The sequence below is a fragment of the Gadus macrocephalus genome, chromosome 10, assembly GCF_031168955.1.
Source record: "Gadus macrocephalus chromosome 10, ASM3116895v1".
Classification (NCBI taxonomy): Eukaryota; Metazoa; Chordata; class Actinopteri; order Gadiformes; family Gadidae; genus Gadus; species Gadus macrocephalus.
Genome location: NC_082391.1, coordinates 7,027,836 through 7,052,895, shown reverse-complemented (window position 1 = coordinate 7,052,895; position 25,060 = coordinate 7,027,836). Strand labels below are relative to the sequence as shown.

Sequence of the window (25,060 nt, the reverse complement as noted above, 5' to 3'; positions counted from 1 at the left end):
GAAATCTGCCCAATCTGGCAACACTGCTCACCAGCCAGGGATCCTGCTGATTGGTTCATAGCGCAGCGCGACTAGATTTTTGCGCGAATCAGACGCCTGTAAGGTCACACCCACTCAGAGGAGGACTTTCCTCCGCTCTCCCATTGAAACCCATGTTATTCACCGGCCGCCAGTACTTTTGGGGAAATGAATGGGAGTCAACGGAGGCTGAGGGAGGACCTTCCTCCCTGAAGTAATTGTCAATAGGCGATAGGGGGTGCTAATGTCCCTTTACCTAGGGAAACAAACATTATATTCAAAGGCATTAAAGTAGTCATATTTAAAGGTATGAACACACCAAACGCGTAACTCGCGTAAGATTTACGCACGTAACGCAGCTAAAATGTTGCTTGACCATTTTGTGTCAAAAATGGTCCTACGTACGCAGCTACGCGCCTGTGGCTGCGCTGGATTTAGGAGTCCGAGGAAGGAAACCCAAACGCCGCCGTGTTTGGGTGCATGATAGAGCTTGGATCGGGTTAGATTAAATAATCTCAGATATAAATAACAATAATCGGGTTAAATAACTTCACATGGTGTGTCTGGTGTGTTACCAGCATTCGTAGTGTTGATCAGCAGAGATATAGTCCGCCAAGACGTTGAGGTTGCATAGCAACCAGAGACGCTGTCCATGCAAGTGAATGGAGCGTTCCCTCTTCGTCATAACTATCAAACCAAACATCCTTCACATTCACCGAGCGAACATTATGAAAGTAAAATGCACATTTCTCGCTAAAAATGTTTACATAAACGCATTTAATGGCGTAACTATGTTACTATTTCCACCCAGAATAAAGAAAGCTGTCGGCCGTATGCTTCCGTGCAAGCGTCACTACTCTCTGCCAGTGACGTCGGGTCAAGCTCCACACTGATTGGCTATCGCGGCTAAGCATCACGCGTTGGAGCGTTGAAAGTTCAATTTTTTGAACTCCGGGCATAGGCGCGTAGGTGCGTTAGGTGCGTATATACGCAGCTCATACGCGGCTAACGCGGCTAAAATGTTGCTTTAGCGCATGTAACGCATTTACGCAGCTCATACGCGCGTAAACCAATGGTTCCCTATGGAAAAATTCCCGATTTTATACGCGTTTTACGCGAGTAACGCGGTTGGTGTGGCCGTACCTTAAGGGCATTCATTCATTACAGTAGTCTGGGCAATCTAAATTTTTTATTCTCAACAATGTTAAGGAGGATCTTCCTCCCTCTCCTCAATGGAGAAGCCTCCACTGATATGTATATATATATATATATATATATATATATATATATATATATATATATATATTTTATATATATTTATATATATATATATATAAATATATATATATATATATATATATATATATATATATATATATATATATATATACAGACAGACCTGCAGTGTGAGTTAAAGTGTGTTTGTGAAGCAGGGCTCCCCGGGGTGCGTGTTCCTTCCAGAGTTTATTTGAGTAAGTGTTCGATCCAGACGCTCACCTCTGGCCCGCCAGCCGCCAGCCACCACAATAAATATCCCATCCAGTCCACAGGAAGACAGGGCAGCTGGGGCCATGAGGCTCTGCCTTTTGGCCATTGGAGCAGGAAGGGGGGGGGGGGCATATACACTGCGCGTCGTACTGAGCCAAGGGCTGGAAACCTGCGACTAATCACGCCCAGGGTTGTTGTGGCGTGTCTGATCCATAATTGAACGCACCTTGATTAGGGAAAGATGCTCAAATGACTCGCAGTCATTAATGCACTAATTGATACAGTGCCTCTCGTAACGCAAAAACGGTGGGCTGAGTTGAGCGAATCACTCGGTACAGAGCGACGGGTTTACGATTCCTCATGGTCGTTTCCCCGCTGTCGAAATTACAGACGGGCTGAGTGTGAACAGACCGCCCTGTGTTCTCCCTATGCCCGTTTTACTCTCTTCCGTTAAGACAGATCTGGACAGACCCGTAGAGGCTGAGACTCCAAAGGTCTCCAGAATTCCTGAGAGTGAATTGTCTCTGCTGCCTTCCTCACACGGCACAAGGCTGTGATTTATCTCCAGGTTTCCGTGACGTCGCACCGCGACCTTTCCGAGCCGGGCACTTTAAGGCTGCGGATTCAATGGAGATGTAGTCGTACAGCCTGACAGCTGCTATGACAACAACAGAGAGCCCCTGGTTAGACAGCCCTGGTTAACACCCCCACACACACCTCCAAAATTGTGAGAGAGAGAGAGAGAGAGAGAGAGAGAGAGAGAGAGAGAGAGAGAGAGAGAGAGAGAGAGAGAGAGAGAGAGAGAGAGAGAGAGAGAGAGAGAGAGAGAGAGAGAGAGAGAGAGGTCAGGTTCCGGATCAAATGAGTAAAAAAATAACTAAATAAGATTTGAACATGTATGTTTTGTCACAACTTTTTTTTTTATTATTGGGATCATCTAGTAATGATAGAGCGGGGAGATGGGTCAAGGTGTGGAGAGGATGAATGGAAGTTATTTAGTTTGCTTTCCTAACTTTGAATTTGTGTGTGCATGATTCCCTGTGTGAAGACCGCATCACCTAGTGGAATGAAACAAATAAAGCTAATTACACCCCTATACAGCTAGTTCCAGGGGTTCATTCATTCTTCAGACTAATAAGATAGTTATTTTTCATTTTTTCATGGCCAAATACATAAAGAGTTACAGGTACAATCTTGATCTTCTCCATCGCTATAGCAACACGGCAATGTGGGGTGCTCTGAATAAAAATAAGATGTCATGATCACAACCTCTTTTAATCTTGTGAGGGGGCAACGACTTTCTATAGCTCCTGTATAGCAGACATGAAGCAGTTCTTATTATTTGACAAAGAACAGTAAGCATAGAAAACTGATGAAGAAAGAAATATATATCTGGCACGAATCAAGGCCAACAACTGCCAAAGCATCCCATAAACAGCTTATCAGTTAATTTAAAATCCATCGGAAATGACTCAATGTAATTGTAATAAGTACGATTAGCATCCCAAAAGAAACACTGTGAGTGTCTGTGTTCTTTATTTCTTGATTATTTTGGCTCATTTGATACTTCGAAATTCTGGATACAAACCAATTGTATGCAACATAATTGACAGAATCTTATGGATTCTACATACTTTCTGATAACAAATATGAATATGAAGAATTAAGCTCCACAAGGTAATGACAAAAATGTTAAACCCATGAGCATAGGTTTCATTTACGGTCAGACATTGATTCAGGCCAACAGAATAATTTCCAGTCAGAAGAATTCTGATTGGTAATACATTGTAGGAATCTTTGGAATAAATTGATGCACTGTGTTCCGCCATATGACTGTATTTTCAAAGGCGAGGAGTGAAATGACATGATATTTCACACACTTTTTAATTTCCCCTACTCCGATGACAATGAGAATAGAGACAACACCTTTCAGAATAGTTTTGCTTTGTGAAACGTTTCCTTTGGCAGCTGTTCCTCAAGATTATGGCATACGCGAGCAAAAGCAAAGTCCAGCTTCCAGCAAAAGGAAGAGCCCACTTAAATCAATTTGGCAGCTCGACAGAAACACATGCCTCTTCTCTGCATGTTTATAATTCATTAGGAGGTTGTTCCAACAATGGCATCCAAAATCTATTAGAGCAAACAGCTGTGTGCTATGTATTTTGTTTCTCTACATGAAATGTTAGGAACTGGCTGATTTGCACAATTTGGGCCATCTTTAAATCTACATTACAATTATGTGTAATTTAAAAAAGTATCTTTGAATGTGCTGGCCTCGAATGTAACAACCAATTCTATTGCATTTATTGCTGGAAGACAAACAAACAAAAAAATCAAAGCATTCGCCCGGGAGTCAAGGTGAGTGTTTTACTAGAAATTGTCTCCTATTTAGAGAAGGCGCCGGAAATCCATGAAGTAAAGACAAGCTGTGGTACGAGATATCAAGAACAAACAGACCCTGCTCGGCCAGATAAAAGGCTGCCTTTGAACAGGAGGTACACAGAAAGCCAGCGGTGCACTACACCATGTTCTCCATACCAACCAGTCCACGGCCCCTTGGTGGCCCCCCAGACACAAAGTAGAGACCAACCAGTCCACGGCCCCATGGCGGCCCCCCAGACAGAAAGTAAATATCCACTAGTCCACGGCCCCATGGCGGCCCCCCAGACAGAAAGTAAATATCCACTAGTCCACGGCCCCATGGCGGCCCCCCAGGACAGAAAGTAGAGACCAACCAGTCCTCGGCCTCCTGGTGGCCCCCCAGACACAAAATAGAGACCAACCAGTCCACGTACCCATGGTGGCCCCCCAGACAGAAAGTAAAGACCAACTAGTCCACGGCCCCATGGCGGCCCCCCAGGACAGAAAGTAGAAACCAACCAGTCCACGGCCCCATGGCGGCCCCCTAGGACAGAAAGTAGAGACCAACCAGTCCACGGCCCCATGGCCTCCCCCTAGGACAGAAAGGGGGGCAGTGGAGAGAAGTAAAGCAGCCAGAACCACCACCATGTCCATTCTTTAAATCTATGAGCTTACTTCTTTGCTGGCAACACAACTGCAACCGCAAGCAGGTACATGATTTCAATGATGCATGAACGAGATTGAGTGAGAGAGACACACAGAGGGACAAAGAGAGAGAGTGACAAACGTTCTCGCGTTTACTGATAAACAGGAACCACTTAGGGGTGGATCAGAGAGATTGCCTCTTCCATTGCAGATAAGCCTCGGTGCAGCTAGACCTGCAGAAATCCATTCAAACACAATGGAGATCCTGCATGAACCCCTACCCACATCCCATGTCTGAGGTCTGCCACTTAATGCTGGTGGAGCATCTTCAGTCATCTGCTTTTAAGATATTTATGTTATCTTTATCTCCATCTCCCAACAGAGGCCACGATGGCAAGGCTGTGAAATACTGTGGTTCTGTTTTTTTTAATCATGAAAAAAAGCAGAGTTTAACTAAAACAGGTCTCAGGGGAATATAGACAAATGCCTTTCCTTCAAAGTGTATGTTTTTATTTGAACTTGTTATTACCACATACACATCTTCCTTACTGTCATACACTTGCAAAACAGTGTTGGTATTTCACATGAACTATTCAATGCAAACAGTGGAGGAAAGCCAACCAGTCCCCGACAATAAAATCAACAGAGAGAGAGATTCACTTTCATCCAGTACGAATATGTGTGTATGTGTGTCTGTGTGTGTGTGTGTGTGTTGTGTGTGTGTGTGTGTGTGTGTGTGTGTGTGTGTGTGTGTGTGTGTGTGTGTGTGTGTGTGTGTGTGTGTGTGTGTGTGTGTGTGTGTGTGTGTGTGTGTGTGTGTGTCTGTCTGACTGCGTGTCTGTGTGTCTGTGTTTGTGGCGTGTGTGAGTGCATGTGTGCGTGCATTAATGCGCTCATGAATGCGATCATGTGTGTGTGTTGGTGTGCAGTGCAGCAGTTCAATAGGACTGCGATGTGCATAACCCACGAGGTCCGGGCAGGAGGTCAGGGTCAGGTGTCACAACACTCTTTGATGTTCTGCGGTAGAGTCTGCGGCTGGACGAGGTGTACAAACTGTATGCTTCGGGGAGCATAATGCCACCAAACAAGGAGCAGGTTTGAGAGTCTTAGGTATAACATTACCACGGCAACAGTGTTTTGGCACAACTTTAGATTACAAGTCAAGTTGTTTGATCGGTAGATGACAAAATTCAGACTTAGTTTTCAGGGTTTTTTTTCTCACATGTATTGTATCAATCTGTTTCAGTTGAAGCAAGTCTGAGTGATGGAGGAAATGTTGCCATGGGCAGTAAGAAAGTGATGTTATTCATGCACTTAATACTTAAGACTGGTATTGAAGACAGCTGAGTGAAAAGATGGTTGAATGATATGTGGCTAAACTGTGTCGGGCAGTGAGATTGAGTGTTGGATTCTGGTAATGTAAAGTACTTACATTTACAGACGCCATCTTGCCAAGTTGACAGGCCTCCTGTGAACACCAGAAGAACAGACGTTATAAATCGCTGCCACGCACGAGAAGTCATGCGTTGAGTGCATATTTACTGTAAAGAGAAAACTAATTATTCAGAGCCCCAGAGAGAGAGAGAGAGAGAGAGAGAGAGAGAGAGAGAGAGAGAGAGAGAGAGAGAGAGAGAGAGAGAAATGCTGTGGATACATTACATTCGAGATGAAATCAGCTAGACCTAATAATATCTGACCGTCAGACTGCTAAATTTGTTCCCCTATAAAGGGAGACTCGTCTTTAGGGCAGTCATTGATTTCTAAACGGGATGAGTGCGGGAGGACGCATAGAGCTCTCCCTGCTGGACCCCTTACCGATGTAAAGAGAGAGTGACATTTGAAGCAACACAAGCCACAAGCATGTGACTCTTTGATGAAGATGTTTTCTGTGCACGTCAAAGGGGGGGAAGAGAAAAAGTGAAAGGAATATCAAATGAAGATTCAGAATTGAACAATAAACAGCGACAATTTTTCTAAATTAAGAACAAAGGGCCCTGAGGGGCCCGCAAAATAGCCTCCTGCCCCGGGGGACGGTGATAACTCACACAGCGATACAGATAACATCATTTCATTTTTAATCATCAATTTACCATTTTTTTTTGTACGGAGGGCCTAACAACTGGGCGACACCACATCTTCCGAACCAAAAGTATAATAGAAATGCAAACAGTGGAAAAAGACACAGAGGGCCCTATTTTAACGGTCTGAAACGCAAGTGGGAAGCGCAAAGCGCAAGTAGTTTTGTGGGCGGTTCTACGGCGCTTTATCGCTATTTTACAGGCGGATAAATGACACTTGCGTCGCGGCGCAAGTGTCAAAAGGGTTGGTCTGAAGCAGCCTAGTTACCCGTAGGTGTGGTTTGGGCGTAACGTCCAACAAACCAATGAGAGTGCCAGCTCCCATCCCCTTTAAGAGCCATGAGCGCATTTGAATCGGACGAGTTGATATTTTGACAGCGCGTCTGCAGTCTCCGATGAGACAGATGCACATGAATTTCAAACTGCAAATGGCTCAGTTTATTGCCAAATAATATGGCCTAATTCACACATTTTTTTCTTACACAACTTCAGAAATACTGAGTCCTCAAATAAATTTCGGCAAAGAAAACGTATATGATATAACATATGATATGCGGTAACTGTGGTTCTATTTAATGATATACGCAATGCATTATAAACATTGTTTCTTATCAGTATTGTATGCTATCCTAATATGCATGTGTCCCCGCGGTAATAGACATTGCCATTGATTGTATTATGCGTTACGTGTTTAGTTTGCGTGTGTTTATACAGAGCACACACGCGCGCCCGCATTCATTCATTCTTTTTAACACTCACTCGCGGTAAAACAATGTTTTTCAAGATCAAATACTCATCAATCCTAAAAGTTATGGGCATGTAGGCCTACACGATGTCTCTGTCAAGAAAATATGTGTTTGCTGTACGGTGTTTGCAGATGCATTGATTTAAAAGTACAACTTATTACCGCTGCATCAGCTGTTCTTTCCCAAATAATTTACCAAGAACGTGCGGCTAGGTAGATGGGAGAAGCAAAGTGTATGCGCGAGGTGCACAAGCAATCCGTATGCATCGCATGCGCATGCATGCATGCACCCTTAAAATAGCATCTGAACAACGCGCCACTGACTTTAAACCAGCTATTTCCTGGTCAGTAGCGCAATGGTATTCAGAAACGGCAAAATACCGTTTGCGCCAGAACACGCCTCCTCCTTCCGCCGAACCGCCCCTTGGGGCACATGATCAATCCCTAATTTACCGGCGAGTGGCGGTGGTGGGAAAGGAACGCTCTGCGCCAGTTGTAAACTAGCAACGACACATGCGCCAGTGACAAAGTCACTTTCGCCGGACGCAAGATAGGGCCCAGAGTCCGCTTTCGGGGTGGGGGATGGGGGGGAGAGGTGGGGAATGGACTTCTGGAGAGAAAAAGTGAAAAACAACAGCCAAAAGAGTCAAAAAGTTAAACAGATTATGCTGCCATAATTGTTGATGAAGAAGTAAACAATTAAACTCAAGCATAATCGCCTGACGACCGCACACAGGCTCGCCAAGCTGTTTTAAATGCGTGAATCTTTTTTTACGATGTACACCTGGACAGTTCCAGGTCTCCAGGGCTTTAGGGTCCTTATATCCGTCTCTGTCCTGCTTTCAAAACGGCTAATAGCCTTTTAATGATATGCTACTTTGCTGCTGTACACTAATACCAGAATCAGTCTAGTGATTTTCCCGGAGGTCCTTTAAACTTACATGAATGATCCATGTGATTATGTGTTTTCTGTAGTGATCGATGTGGCCTTGACCACAAAGCTCTCACAAAGGTGTGAGCTACACCCTCGCAAAAGTAAATGTGCCATCACATTGCTCGGGTTAAAAGGCCAGTGGACAAACTCCCCAAGTGTGGAAAGAAAGAAAGAAACAACGAAATTGATTATTTTCTGAAAATGTTTTCATGGCTGTGAAGGAGGCATCCAGGGATGGCTGCTATGCGTTGCTAAAGCGCTTTTAATGTTCAGAATTTCCTCACTGCGCTTATTGGTATCACCACTCCTCTGGTACCAGGTACCCACTTATATCACCACTCCTCTGGTACCAGGTACCCACTTATATCACCACTACTGTGGTACCAGGTACCACCTTATATCACCACTACTGTGGTACTACCAGGTACCCAATTATATCACCACTATTGTGGTACCAGGTACCTACCTATCACCACTACTGTGGTACCAGTTACCATCTTATATCACAACTACTGTGGTACCGGGTACCTCCTTATATCAACACGCTTCTGCCATCACGCAACAGCACAGGAAATCATGTCATCAGACGGAAAAGAAAATCCTCATTTTAGTCAGCTGATTTTGAAATAATGTGTAAAAACCTCTTGGAGATCCCCCCCCCTCCCCCATCCCCCACACACATTTCCAATGATTACGATGATGATGTTTTTAACACTTGAATTATAATTGTATTATAATTGACATGCAACCCTAATTTTCCATTCATCAAGATGTATGCAATTTAAAGCACTAGAAGCATTTTTGCATGATTGCTCAGAGGATGACAAGATAGACTCTTTCTGCTCCAGATGAGCAGGGGGCCAGAGTCCGGATCTCTGCTCCAAGGACTAACGTTTTCTATGCAGATCGCTAAAGCTTCCTTTAGCACGCGCTATTTCACTTCCTTTAAATAGACTAATCCAAATATCGGTTTGTATCTGGATTAAAACCTATCAGTGATCAATGAGTCTGGTGGTGCGTTTGGTTGGGGCTCCACTCACAAAGACCAGATGAGTCTGCGTTTGGTTTTTACCACTTCAAATCGTTCTAACCTGAAAAATATGTTCCCCTTCAGATTCTGGAGAGGGAACAAGCATTTGAGAGTGTATCAGGGCACATTATTCTTAATTATTGTTAGTCAAACACTAAGATGAAATAATCAATAGCTTTACTATTGTTTATTACTAATAGTTATTTTGGACACAACTATTGAACATTATCTTGTCACATGGAGGGCTTTAAAATAAGACGTAAGTATGAGCATATTTTAGCCCCTTAATACACTGCACCATCTACCGGTATGGTTCCTATTCCCCATTTCACATGGCGTGTTTATTTCTGCACGATATCGGCTACGACACGCCGTTGTCCGGGGCTGTTTGAAGAGCGTCTCATTTGCATCCACTGAAGAGTCTTTTAAGGCTACTTTTGCTGATCGGTCTCAAACGTATGTTTTATTCAGCAACTCAGGACACAAATAGCGCCTGTTCCCCGGAATGCAGTCCAATTAAACGTATGTTAATAGAAACCTTGAGCTGTCGTCGCATATCTGTGGTAGGTGACCGGTCATATTAACGTCAAGACGTTCGGAGAAAGTAAAATGAAATAATAAAAAGACAACATGAGGCTACGGCAAAAGTGGAACACCGATGGGTCAGGGTTCCTGGGCTCAACGGCCCCTGCTCCCCTCTCCAACCACAGGCTCTCAGAGGAACCACAGGCAGACCGCCAGAGAGAGAGAGAGAGACAGAGGGGGAAGCTAAAGAGAGAGAGAGATCTGAAAAGAGAGGGAGAGAGAGGGAGAGAGGGAGATAGAGAGGGGGAAGCTATACACAGAGAGAGAGAGAGAGAGAGAGAGAGAGAGAGAGAGAGAGAGAGAGAGAGAGAGAGAGAGAGAGAGAGAGAGAGAGAGAGAGAGAGAGAGATCGATCGATCTGAAAAGAGAGGGAGGAGAGAAATAGGGAGATAGAAAGTGGGGAGCTACAGAGAGAGAGAGAGAAAGATCTGAAAAGAGAGGGAGAGAGAGAGGGAGATAGAGAGGGGGAAGCTACAGAGAGAGATAGAAAGATCTGAAAAGAGAGGGAGAGAGAGAGAGAGAGGGAGAGGGGGAAGCTACAGAGAGAGAGAGAGATCTGACAAGAGAGGGAGCGAGAGAGAGAGGGAGATAGAGATTGGGAAGCTACAGAGAGAGGGAGAGATCTAAAAAGAGAGGGAGATAGAGAGGGGGACGCTACAGAGAGATGGAGAGAGAGATCTGAAAAGAGAGGGAGAGAGAGAGGGACATAGAGAGGGGGGAGCTACAGAGAGAGAGAGAGATCTGAAAAGAGAGGGAGAGAGAGGTTGAGAAATTGAGGTAGAGAATGAGAGAGAGGGATACTGGAGAGAGAGAGAGAGGAAGGGAGGGAGATAAATGGAGAATGAGAGAGAGGGTGATCGATGGTCGAGAGAGAGAGTGATGGTAGGGTAAGAGATAGAAGAGAGAGAGAGAGAGAGAGAGAGAGAGAGAGAGAGAGAGAGAGAGAGAGAGAGAGAGAGAGAGAGAGAGAGAGAGCGATGGTAGAGACAGATTGAGAGGAGAAAGAGAGAGAGAGAGCGATGGTCTAGAGAGAGAGAGCGATGGTGGAGAGAGACATTGATAGAGCAAAAGAGAGGAATGGGAGAGATGGTGGAGATAAGTGCGATTGTTGGTGAGGCACATCAAAGTGTGGGGGATGTCTTGGCGAGCAGAGGCGAGAGGGACTGGGTCTTTGATCACCCCGGGCTCTCTGATCATTAAAATATTGGATCAATTATTGAGAAGCCCCCAGAACCCCCCTTATTGTGCTTCCATGCGGAATCAGAATTCTCCCTTCAAACCCTGAGCCACAGTAGCACCATGAATACATAGGAGGAAAGCTGATCATCACACGCCAGGAGTTATATCTGACATAACCTGCCGATAAAGAAATGCATTCATAAAAAAATAACCAGAAACAAGAGCACACGCATAATCCACTGATTGTCTTGGGAGTTTTGCATCAGTGATTGTTGATTATTAACAGGTTTGTGGGAGCTACCTGCGACGGCAGAGCTCATCCCTGGAGGTGTCGGAGTTAGGAGAGGGGGGAGTGGTAACGATGGCAGACGCTGAGGCTCAATAATAACGGTGAAAGTGCTAGCGGCAGAAAGGCCGCGTGATGCAGCGCGTGGGGGAGACGTCCCTGCTGTGTGATTGGCTGCTGGGGCGGGGGGTGCTAACTGTTTCTGCAGTTTAGTAGTCTGGCGCGCCAGGCGGCTGGAGTTATTAAGATGTTTTAAAAAGGCATGCACCCTCATTACGCTCCTTCAAACAGCAACATGTTTCATTCTTATTATCACAACGTATTGGTTCCACACACAAAAGTTAAATTAATTCATCAAGTATTAATGTTTATTGAAAAGGACTTATAGGAGGGCATAAGGGGTTCACTGGATATTGGAAATAAAGAAAATGATTTCACAGCATATTTCAAGATAACACAGCGGCTCGCCAAGTACTGTTGTTCAGCATCCTGTTGGGCTTCAGAGTCTGCATCTGCAGAGTCAACGAACACCGGACCACCAAACGATCACCGTGCTCCACTGATGCATGCAAGCTCATTTCCGCTGTTTGAACTTCTCGTGCATTCGGTTGCCTGCAGTCACAACATCTGTAAATAATGAGGCAAAGACAACGATGATGCATCTTCCTCTCCCATGCTACAGATCCCACCTCACACCACCACCCTATTTGATCCAATCCTAAAAAAGCCTTTCCCTCGGTTGCTTCCGAGCTACAGTACATACACTTACACAACTTCTTGAATCAGAGTCAATATTTCCATGACTAAATGGCTCAACGCTTTGACCTCCTTAACGCTGGCACTAGAACCCTTACATCAAAGCCATGCTGCAACATTCCCCCTCCATTAGCAAAGGAGATCGAGTGTATCAAGTGCGTAAACCCCCTTCCCCCCCTTTCTGCAGTTTGTGAAAAATTATTTTTGAAAGGGGTGTGTGATGTGCTAACGTGAAGCTACACTGAAAGCCCTAAACTTGTCTGCAGGGCCCTCATGCTCCTAATGGTTTAACACTAATGAGATCTGCTGCTCTCTTCTCCAGCGCGTCACCCACACAACAGTTTACTGCACAGTGTAAATACCTTTGAAGACGGCATGAGACTCAATCCCACAGTGGTGTGTGCGAGCACGCCGGCTCCCCAGTTAGAGCTAGTTTGTCTATGTTTTTTTTGCATGTGATTTTTATCGAACACTGCCAAAAGCTTGTCCAGCGCTTCTCTCACATTTGTTGTGACTCTGCTCCGGGTCCGCCGGAGAGAGAGGCCGCGATGGAGTGGAGCTGCTGTTCGTGTCAATTCAAGTGAAAATAATGGTCATGCGCGGCTTGTCCGTGCTAATCAGTATTCATGTATGTCAAGCAGTGCCACACACTTCTTCTACTTTGGATGTTTGGTGAAAGTGAGAAAGGAAAAAAATAACTCATGTGGCCAGCGATCAAGTGCTTAACCCCAGAGACTGGACGGATCTGACTGAATCCATCCATGTAGGGAGGACAGCTCTGTCAGGAGGCTGTTCCCCAGAGCAGAGAAAAGTCCTCACAAGCACAGTTAATCATACATAGGCTGGCTGGCGGACATAACCACCTACACACACATTCACACACACAGATGCGTGCACACACACGCACATACACATATTCTAACACATGCTCACTCACATACAAACAAAAACCCACCAACGCACACAGACACACACAGACACACACACACACACACACACACACACACACACACACACACACACACACACACACACACACACACACACACACACACACACACACACACACACACACACACACACAAACACACACACCTACAAACAAACACACTCACATGCATAAGGGCAAACACACAAGTAAGAAACCCTGCGTGCCTGCCATCTGCTAATGTACCCGGGTACAAGAGATCTCCGCGCTTCAGCCAAGAAATACTGAGCAAGAAGTTTACACACCGCGTATTGGCGGACACAGCATGTCTTGGACAGGGCAATAAAAATGTTGCAAACAAACACCTCCTCATCAAAAGGGACTAATAAAGTCTTCAATACACTTAAGTGTAGTCTTAGATAAATACAATCCCCCATTTGCCCCCTGTATCGGTGTACCTCCGTCCAAAGGCTATTGACATAATTATTGGCATTCAATAAAGGGAAACCCTCTCAGCAAACTCTGGGGAGTGCGGTGTAAATCCTACAGAAGGCACTCCAGGCCTGTTCAGGAAGGAACTTTGCTTTAAGTACTCCACAGCCAGCATTTCGACCCGCTCGGTCAAACAAATTTTGATTTACAAGTGGACAACATGTTGCATTTACATCAGCTTATTATTTTGAAGTGCTTTGTGTGTATCCCCCAGGAGCCTACATTTTCACCCACACACACACACACCCACCCACCCACCCACACACACACACACGCGCGCGCATAGAGGAACCCTTATCCTTAGCTCTGAGTGAGGTATTGATCTGCCCATGGTAGCGGACCCTCCTGATTTCATTAGGCGAGCTGCTGTTAATTACTCCACTCCCTAACCTTTTGCTGTTTCGTTTGGACCCACAAATTGGCAGAGAGTAAAAAGAAAAGGAAGGGGAAGAGGAAGGCAAGTAGGAAGTGGAAGTAAAAGAGGTGAGGGAGGGAGGGAGGGAGGGCCACATCATGGCAGATTTGTTCCCCCTCTCTCCCTCTCCTCTCACTTACACACACCACATCGCTCCCAAGTGGGATCATCATTTAAAAAGAGGGAAAAGAAAGTTCATCAATGTTCCTGTGTGCTCATCACATTATGCAGAGTGCGGCTACTGTGGTAATGTGTTTCAGAGGATTCATTTATTGGGGCTGGATCCAGAGTGAGGGGGTGGTGGGAGGGTGTCAAGGGAGCAAGGGGAGAGGCATGCGAATAAAAATGGGTTTCACAGCCATGTAGAACGATCATTATTACCTCGTTGATCAATTGTCGTCTATTTGCATGCTGGGGGTTAACGTCATATATAAAATTATTTTCCATGAATAGAAAGTGCTTTGCTATACCGTTAATGCCTTTCTAATTGTGCCTTCTTGCAGATGATTCAATAAGATATTAAAAAGGACACATATAAGACTAGCTTTAACACCTTATGGTGCAGTCCTCCGTTGCGCAACTAAGCAAATCTAAATCACGGATGATGTAACTCATTAACCATGAGAGCCCGGGAGACCAGATGAGCAGTCTTGTGCTTTATATTCATGTCGTGTCCATCTGTAACAACCTGCACATCAAGGGTTGCTTGATAGAAATTAGTACTTAAAGTAATTGGTGTGCCGCAACACGATACAATTATTCCCACAATAAAGTGCATCAACGTTGTTCCGACGCGACGCAGATCAAGCATCAACACGTTACCGAGTGCCATTTCGTTTACGTTAATCCGTCCCCGCCATAGAATCGTATAACGCCACGGCAGTTAGCAACGACAAACATCAGCGTTTTGCACCGCAACGCTTTACCGGCGGATGTCCTTTTTCCTCAAGGTTGAACCCATTCCAGTTGAAAGAAAGGGATTCGATGCGGGTTTCAAAGGAGAAATTGAGAATAACTCTTTCAGACGAGATAATAACTTCATCATAATTAGCTTGGTGGCGCCTGGGAGCGCCGAATCGCTGGTTGCTCTGGGATCTGCTCTGATTTATGGCTTGATTTAATTACGTATCAAAATTCAATTAGACCCCGCTTTCAACCAAATTTCAAAGTGAATTTTTGTCAAGCCGCCCCTCCTGGAACGCAGCGTGGGTCTGAAGGACGTCTGCGGTGACGTACGCGACTCTAACTCAATAAAAGACTCTTACCCAAATTGTTTAGCGGCATGAAAGGACGTCGGTTGGAAGGTGGTGGAGGTGGTCCGGTGGTGGAGGTGGATGTGGAGGTGGTTGGGTGCTGGAGGTGGAGGTGGTCGGGTGGTGGAGGTGGTCGGGTGGTGGAGGTGGTTATGCAGGTGGAGATGGTGGTAGAGGTGATGGAGGTGGTGGAGGTGATGGTGGCCGAGGTATTGGTGGTGGTGGGTGAAGATGGAGGTGGTGTTGGTGGAGGTGGGGTTGGTGGAGTTGGTGGGTGAAGGTGGAGGTGGTGGTGGAGGTGGTGGCGGAGGTTGTGGTGGTGGCGGAGGTGGTGGAGGTGGAGTTGGTGGTGGAGGTGGAGGTGTAGTTGGTGGTTTAGGTGGTGGTGGTGGTGGAGGTGGAGTTGGTTGGGGTAGTGGAGGAGGTGGGGTTGGTGGAGGTGGTGGTGGGGGTAGTGGAGGTGGTGAGGGTGGTGGGTGAAGGTGGCAGGGGGGATGCGTGTTTCCAAGCCGGTTTGGAGGAGATGTTCTCCTCAACGTTCCTTTTTTCCCCCCCTTACCGGTTTCACATCGCACTTCACATCAAACGCACGCCGCGCACCTTGCTGAACAGACGGAGCGACGCGTGATCCGGTGCCAACACGCCAAGAAGGTAAACGGCAGTTTACAGAGAGAAAGACAGGCGGTAAGCGGCTGGTTGAGGTGGAGTACACTTAAAGAGTGCCTGTCGGTTATTCCGTCTTCAACCAGTAGCAGTTAGCGCTTGTTCATCTCCACTCACTCCAGACTCCACCAGAAGGGGGTGCACATCTCACACATACACACACACATGCACACACACACACTCACTCACATACACACACACACAAACACGCAGACAAAATATAAGACATACAAGACATCTTAAAACAGGACAATGTATTTGTGTTGACCTTGAAACCTTTGACCAATATTGTTAATATGTCCAAACAGAAAGGTTCGATGAGACAGCCGCCATGGAGGCAGCCTCAGGGGGGTCCGCACAGGGTCAGGTGCCCCGGTGTGACGTGCCACACATGGACAGACCTGACGCTGGAGCAACGATCTCCTGTCCTCGCTCGCCAGAAAGAAGCCCGCCGCTGACGACGCCTAGATGGGGACGCCGCGCTGTTGAACTGATTCCCGGTGCTTTGAGGAGACGTTTTTGTGACTTCACTAGGAAATGGCGCAGTTGGCAGCCATAGGGTGGGGTCTAATGTAACGCAATATCCTCCTCTAGGGTGTCAAATACACTCACTGTAAAACATGTGAAGCTGGAATTGTCGCTTCACATATCGTCACGCTCACAAGGACTTTGAAAGCTTGTGAAACATTCACTCACACTCCGTGGCAACTGCTTGTTATGCATTTCACTGAGAATGTCAGAACAAGTGAGGATAATACTCTAATAATGTTCTCTTAAATAACAGCCTTCTGTCGACTCCAGATGCAGACAGGTATCACTTCAAAAGCTTGCTATTCTGGTCATAGGCAGCCCGTTGAGCAGCATGTCATTAACTCCCACTCCCACTTTTAACCAAGCCATTAGCATGCACCGTTTAGATCCTTCGTACCAGCATGCGCATAACCTCTATGACACGGTGTCCCGATACACGACTGTGTTATTTGGACATTTGATGCAGTCAAAATAATACATATATTCTTCATTTTATCAACTAATTATTCCTTTGGTAGATACTTTTTCTGAAAGCGAATGAGTGATTTAGACTTCCAGTGAATCTGGCTTTGGCGACGTTGAGGACCCCTGGTACGACGCCCATACACGTTCAGGCCAACACTATTTTATGTGTTTTTTGTGTTTTTCTGTTTCTGTTTGTGTGCGTGTGTGTGTGTGTGTGTGTGTGTGTGTGTGTGTGTGTGTGTGTGTGTGTGTGTGTGTGTGTGTGTGTGTGTGTGTGTTTGTGTGTGTGTGTGTGTGTGTGTCTGTGTGTGTGTTTGTGTGTGTGTGTGTCTATGTGTGTGAGTGTGTGAGAGTGAGTGAGTGAGTGAGTGAGTGAGTGAGTGAGTGAGTGAGTGAGTGAGTGAGTGAGTGAGTGAGTGAGTGAGTGAGTGAGCGAGTATGTTTGTGTATGTGCATGTGCGTGTGTGTGGTCCTGGCAAAAATGTAATGAAGCTCTCCAGACCCTTTTGTTCAGCATAAGCAGATAAAAAGAAAAAACAATGCTCAGCCATCCGGTGACTCATCTTCAGCCACCGCTTGGTGGGAAACGTCTGCTTTGAGCGATATATGCGGAGCGCATACCTGAAGAAAACACACCGCTCTCAACAAGAGGAGCGGCAGGCCGTGTAACGAGCGCTGTCACCTGTGGTCGGGTTCAGCATCATCACCGACATCACCGCTGACTCCTCCTCACACATTCTCAGAGAGGAGACAGCATTCAGAGCTGGGGACCTACCGATACTACGTGGTCTCAAGAATTAAAGTCTAAACATTCAAAGATAATTAAGTGTGGTGTTCCTCGCCAAAAAGGTGTTTTTAACGATGGATAAAGGGAACACAAACGATTATAGAAAAACGAAAGCCTCTTTGGCCCAGACAAGGTCATGTGTTTATTTTGTCCAATGAAATGGTGGTTAAACGTAATGCGATCGATCGCTCGCTGAGCCAATAGCGCTGCTTGTTTGGTTGAACAGTGGCTGCTGAAGGACGGGGATTGAAAATCAAGAAAACAATCAGTGGGTACGAAACTAACAGTCGCTAAATCCATTCTCCAGCGGCCGCAGAATCCTCCACAAGGGGCTAAGTAGCTAGTCAATTATTGCATCAACAAACTGAATGTAAAAATAGCTTTTCCCTTTGTTGTTGGGTATAACTATGTATATTTGAATAATACGAACGGCAATGCTGAAATGTTTTGGCAGTATATTGCAGGCCATCAGTGTTTAACTGCGGTGATTCAGCTGCAGATCCCTCCTCTAATATGCTAATCCTTGAGTTGGACACTTGGCAACGCACATTACAATTAATTTGACTGTTCAGTATTTTTTTCCAGCGACCCTTTAGCTGCGTGTGCTCTCGCTGCCAATGCTAAGAAAGAAATACACCAATTTCAAAGGCAGGAATATGGTCTCCGTAAAGCATGAAAAGATGAGAAGTCATGGGCAAATCCCCATCTGCTGCATGCATATTTTACCAAAATATGTTTATGTCGCTTTACTTGGCAGCTTTTATTGAAAAAAAAACCAACAACAGATAAATAAATTGCCATTGATGTCACAAAGGCCTCCTGAAGTCCCCCATCCCCCCTACACACACACTCACACGCGCACACACTCCCACACAGACACACACACACACACACACACACACACACACACACACACACACACACACACACACACACACACACACACACACACACACACACACACACACACACAAAGATACACACGCACACACACTCACCAGCAGTTCTTCCATGCCCTAATGTTGCCATCACCAACTCACACGTTGGTGCCACAAGGGTAATTTTCCTTTCACTCTTTCCCCAAAGCCCCCACTGGGGCAGAAGCACTCGTATTTATATATTTGTAGAGCGGTGAATGTGCTCCCTTGGACGTCGCTGATCCGCAGCTCTTTATTTATTTATTTATAGTGTTTTTCCTCCCAAACTCTTGCTGTTTCTCTTTCCACAGCCAAGCACATTAACATATGTTCTCACAGTGCAGCGGGCTTCACTGCGCCGTGGGTAAACGCCTTATTACTGCTGAGGCTCCAATCTGGGCTCTCTATCCCCCCATCACCACCATGGAAGATCCATGCACGGTGGAAGACCACATTTAGGATGAGTCTGACACGGGGGCTGGGTGTTGCTGGAGGGGGGCTGGGGGTTCATAGCATTTAGTGGAAGAAGGTCTCTTCGTCAATTGATATTCTACCCACTCTCAGAGATAGCGGGGGTTACAGGGACAAATAAAGGCAATATCGCAGGCGCATGATCGACATAGTCTATAATAAGGTCATCTACTGCATAGGTTTTTTTCCCCTGCAATAACATTTTGGGATCTCTACCCGATAAATGCCTTTTTAGCACGCAGAGTCAACTTCTATATACAAGAGGAGGGTGCATGAGTAATATTCTGCAGTTTATATTCTCTAGTCGCATCCTAGAATAATTATGATGTTTTTGCTTCAAGCTTTCATTCTATTTGGATGTTGCAAGTAATCAGTAAAGGGTATTTCCAACAATCACAAAATGTGCTATTAATAGCTATTGCTATGCTTTTGTGATGCAGTATGCCACATGTAGTAAATACATTTAAATATGAAGATTATGGCTAATGAGTGTGTAGAATACCGGCAAAATTATGACAAGACATCATAGGCATGCATTCACATTTTCGAATGTGTAAAAGCATGTTTATTTTAACTTTTTATGCAGATTTGAGCTTCATTAACACCTAAAGAAAACAACATGTAGCACAATAGTATTTCTTAAATACATTTCTACACATTCAGGTAACCCTTCCTTTTACAGTCCCCTAATTATGCAATATTTACCCGATAAATATATGGTAAAATGTAATATATTGGGTATATACCACTGAAAAATAAGTTGGTAGAGACATATAAATGACAGGTTAGCCAAGCTTTTATGCTGGTAACAGCCCAAATTTAATTATGTACCGTCTAGAAATTAAGATACTATATTGAGATAACTTTTCTTAAATAGGTATTGTTCATGGCTCCTACCATTTATAAAAAGTTTACTTGATTTACCCTAGAACGTATTGAAAAGTTTATGTTTAAAGAGCCCATGCCATTAAAATCACATTTTTCCTATTGTTTGTTAAATAACATAGGTCTGAATAAGTTTGTGAGCTGTGGTAAGTTTGAAATATATGCAGTTTGTCTGCTGAATGCAATAGGCAATGAAAGGAAAAAGGCAGAAGAAATGAGCCGATCTGGATAAGGTGACACTGTGACGTAGCGTTGTCAAATTATTATTCATGGCCCTGCCCACTTGGTTGGTTCGTAACCACCCACAAGAATTCTGAAGGAGTCGTGATTGAGCTAGTGCTAAATGCTAATACGTGTACGGTAGTTGCTTAGTTCGTAGTAACAGGCTAGTTACATAATTTTGAATGCAATGGCAGAACGACATCAAAGTACATGAACTGCGACATGCTGCCTGCCGCCGGTTGCCGCGAGGCACCACCGCCGCGAAGCACCACCGCCCGGCAGCGGGCAGCCGGGCGGTGGTGCCTCGCGCCGGCAGCAGGCAGCAGGCAGCGCGCGGTTCTGTCTACTACAGATTGATGTGGAAGTGGAAGAACCAGAGACGTCGGAGAACCCGACGAAGTCCTTTGTGATTCATTATATCGTCTGGACGTGCACACAGCTTTTGGCCGTGATAATATGTATTATTTGATATAGATATCTATGTATTATATTATATTATTTAGATATAGAGCTCCAGGACTGTAACGCAAGTGTCGTACACTTCCTTGTTATTTGGATAACCGTTCTGCTGTTGGTGTGATGGCGCATAACACGTCGGACTCTCGTCTCTGGTATTTCTACAACGAGACTCGTAGTGGGGGTTATCTCAGCCATGGTTGAGAATGAATTGGGGGAAAGGAACTTTGGCTTTGACTCCCTGAAGCAGGCATGAACCACGACATGGAGGAGAAAGGGATTGTTGACCGCGGTCGTCTCCCGCCGGAGCCTCGCTGCCGATGGACCACCGCCTCGGCTTCAGGAGGCGGTGATTAGCGCTGACCGCTGCCGAGGCGGCGGGAAGCAGGGCTCAAGCGGGATACATTCGCGGCCAACAATCCCCTTCTCCTCCATGTCGTGGTTCATGTACTTCAGGGAGTCAAAGCCAAAGTTCCTTTCCCCCAATTCATTCTCAACCATGGCTGAGATAACCCCCACTACGAGTCTCGTTGTAGAAATACCAGAGACGAGAGTCCGACGTGTTATGCGCCATCACACCAACAGCAGAACGGTTATCCAAATAACAAGGAAGTGTACAACACTTGCGTTACAGTCCTGGGGCTCTACATCTAAATAATATCATATAATACATAGATATCTATATCAAATAATACATATTATCACGGCCAAAAGCTGTGTGCACCTCCAGACGATATAATGAATCACAAAGGACTTCGTCGGGTTCTCCGACGTCTCTGGTTCTTCCACTTCCACATCAATCTGAAGAAGACGCGGTCGTTTGAGATTCATAATAGCCTATCGTCTGGAGGCTCACACAACTTTTGGCCGTGATAATATATATTATATATTATGATATAGATATCTATGTATAATATGGGTTTCTAAGAGCCATTGCGATACATCCACCGTAAACAGCGCATGGTACCGTGGCTACAAGCTGCTCAGGGCCAGGTGATAATATATATTATATATTATATGATATAGATATCTATGTATAATATGGGTTTCTAAGAGCCATTGCGATACATCCACCGTAAACAGAGCGCATGGTACCGTGGCTACAAGCTGCTCAGGGCCAGGTGATAATATATATTATATTATATTATATAGATATCTATGTATAATATGGGTTTCTACGAGCCATTGCGATACATCCACCGTAAACAGAGCGCATGGTACTGTGGCTACAAGCTGCTCAGGGCCACACCCCCACCCCCCTCCTTGACCTGCCTTGACACGCCCACCGAAACAGCGCGTTTGGGGGAAGCTCAATGTGCGACTGGTTCGGAGTGGCTGTAACTCTGCACCGCGGCTGAATTTCGGGGACGTCTTTGAATACTGTGTTTGTGGCCCACTAATACCTATATTAAAGCATCCATACAATAGAATGGCATGGGATCTTTAAGTTTAACATTTACATCCATTCTTACCTGGTTAAAACCAAGGAACAGTATCCTCTGGGTCATGTTACATCTTTTAAAATAAAGGGAACGTGCTTAGGCAAGGCAAGGCAAGGCAACTTTATTTATATAGCACACACATACATAGCATACACAAGGCAGACTCAAAGTGCTTCACATATAAACCGTGTCATACAATTAAATTAAATAATAGGTAAGTAAAAGAAAAACATGCAAAAATAGAAAGTTAAAAAGGCATTTTAGTATTAAAATAGAAAATAAAGGCCAAGTTATTTAGCAGAAAGCTATAGCAAACATAAAAGTCTTCAGTCTTGTTTTAAAGGTGATCAGAGTTGGGGCAAGTCTTAAATCCTCTGGGAGTTTATTCCAGCTATTTGTTGCGTAGTAACTAAATCCTGCTTTCCCATGTTTTGTGTTTACTCTGGGGATAATTAACAGATTGGTCTCAGAGCTTCTTAGTGGTCTAAAAGGCTGATGTAGTGGAAGCATATCAGTTAAATATTTTGGGCCTAAACCATGTAGGGATTTATAGGTAAGCAACATGATTTTAAAATCAATTCTCTGACTTACAGGAAGCCAATGTAACGATTTCAGAATTGGTGTAATATGATCAAATCTTTTGGTCTTTGTTAGAACTCTAGCAGCAGCATTCTGAACAAGCTGAAGCTTCCTCAGAGTTTGTTTTGGGAGACCTGTAAGGAGACGATTGCAGTAATCAAGCTTACTAGTGATAAAGGCATGTACAAGTTTTTGTAAGTCTTCGGTGGACATGAGCCCTCTAAGTCTTGCTACATTTTTATGGTGATAATATGCCGTTTTTGTAACTGATTTGATGTGACTGTCAAAATGTAAATCTGAATCCATGATAACCCCTAGATTTCTGGCTTTGATTGAGGTTTTCAGGGACAGAGAGTGAAGGTGTTGGGTTACTTTAAGCCTTTCTGTTTTAGAACCAAATACAATTATCTCTGTTTTGTCCTCATTTAGTTGAAGGAAATTTCGGCACATCCATTCCTTCACTTGCTCAATGCACTGGCACAGCAGATCTATGGGCCGATAGTCATTTGGTGATAGCGATACATAGATTTGCGTGTCATCAGCATAGCAATGATGGTCAATATTGTTATTTTGCATGATTTGCCCTAGTGGGAGCATGTAGATGTTGAATAAAGAGGGTCCTAAGATCGAACCTTGTGGGACTCCACATGTCACGTTGGTTGATTCTGATACAAAGTCGCCAATGGAAACAAAGTAGTTCCTATTTTATAGGTAGGACCTGAACCAATTTAAGACAGTGCCTGAAAGCCCCACCCAGTTTTCTAACCTTTCCAGAAGTAATGTATGGTCTACAGTGTTGAATGCAGCACTGAGGTCAAGTAGCATTAGTATTGAGGTTTTGCCATAGTCTGTGTTAAGACGGATGTCGTTTTAGAACTTTAATAAGGGCGGTCTCAGTGCTGTGTAGGGGTCGAAATCCTGATTGGAAGGTGTCATAGCAACCAGTTGATGCCAGGAAGTGATTTAGTTGCTGGAGGACAACTTTCTCAATGATTTTACTTATGAAGGGTAGATTCAATATTGGTCTGTTGTTAATAATAGAGGCATCTAGGCTCCGCTTTTTTAAAAGGGGTTTAATAACTGCAGTTTTCAAAGCTTTTGGGAAATTGCCTGACTGGAGAGAGTTGTTAACTATCTGCAATATGTCTACTGCTAGGCAGTCGAAAACATTCTTAAAGAGGTTGGTAGGTATAGTATCAAGGCAACAGGTGGATGGCTTTAGTTGTGTCACAGTTTCCACAAGATTTTGAGAGTCTATAACATTAAAGTATGCCATCCTTGCCATGTAATTTTTGCCTGAACAGGGTGGTAGTCCAACATTTTTGTTTGATGTGGAGATATTGATGGCGCGTCTGATACCTTCAATTTTATCAATATAAAAAGCTGCAAACTCATTGCATTTCTGCGTGGAATGGAGATCAGGTGGAATTTCTGTTGGGGGGTTGGTCAGTCTGTCAACAGTTGCAAATAGGGTTTTTGCATTATTAGTGTTGGTTTTAATGATACTGGAGAAAAATGTTTCTCTAGCATTTTTTAAGTCTAAATTGTAGGCACGGAGGCTCTCTTTATAGATATCATGGTGAATATGAAGTTTTGTTTTACGCCAGATGCGTTCAACCTTCCTGCATTCCTTTTTCTGTGCTGTTACAGAAGCAGCTTTTCTCCAGGGTGCCTTTTGCTTTCCAGAAATCGTTTTAACCTTATAAGGTGCAATGACATCTATGACTTTCAAAATTTTCAAATTAAAGTTTTCTACAAGATCATCAGGAGAACATGGATTTAGAGGTGGTAGCAAGGAGATGGCCTTTTTAAAAAGTACATTAGAATCTTCATTGATATACCGTTTTTTGACAGTGTTTGATTTTGTCTGTATATCGGGAATAAAAGATATGTTAAAGAAAACACAAAAGTGGTCAGACAAGGAAGGATCAGTCACAGAGAGATCAGAAACATTGAGGCCCTTTGTGATAACCAGGTCTAGAGTGTGCCCCTTACAATGAGTAGCCTCTTTCACATGTTGAGACAGTTCAAATGTGTCCAAAATGGCAAAAAGTTTTTTTGCACACTTGTCATTCAAATCATCAGTCTGAAAATTGAAGTCACCAGTTATAACTAGACAGTCAAATTATGTGGAGATGCTAGACAATAATTCTGTGAAGTCATCGAAAAAAAAATTACAGAAATGTTGAACAATTTACCCAGTAAGTAAGTAAGCTTAAACTGTGCGATGAAAGTAATTTTGTTTGTTTCAAGGTATTACCAGGCTCTAACTATATCCCCTGTAAACTTGTCATTCAGTGTTTATGCAATGAACACAAAGTTTTACCTTGTGTGTTATGCAACTTTTCTAAATGAGATATTCCCTTCTCCCCGCAGTATTAACACGGCATTGACTGAAGTGGGCTCAAGCCATTGTCACTTCTAGCACAAATGTAACTCTATTCAGCAC

At 44.5% G+C, this 25,060-nt stretch overlaps 1 protein-coding gene across 2 annotated transcripts in view; it reads right to left on the bottom strand.

Annotated features, from left to right (window-relative positions):
* The window catches only part of pcdh11 (protocadherin 11), a 141,880-nt gene that overhangs the window by 54,565 nt on the left and 62,255 nt on the right, over positions 1 to 25,060 (bottom strand). For both annotated transcript variants that reach the window (XM_060063377.1, XM_060063378.1), the window contains one exon: positions 5,945 to 5,980. In XM_060063377.1, coding sequence (XP_059919360.1) covers positions 5,945 to 5,980 — 36 coding nt within the window. The remainder of the gene's footprint in view (positions 1 to 5,944; positions 5,981 to 25,060) is intronic.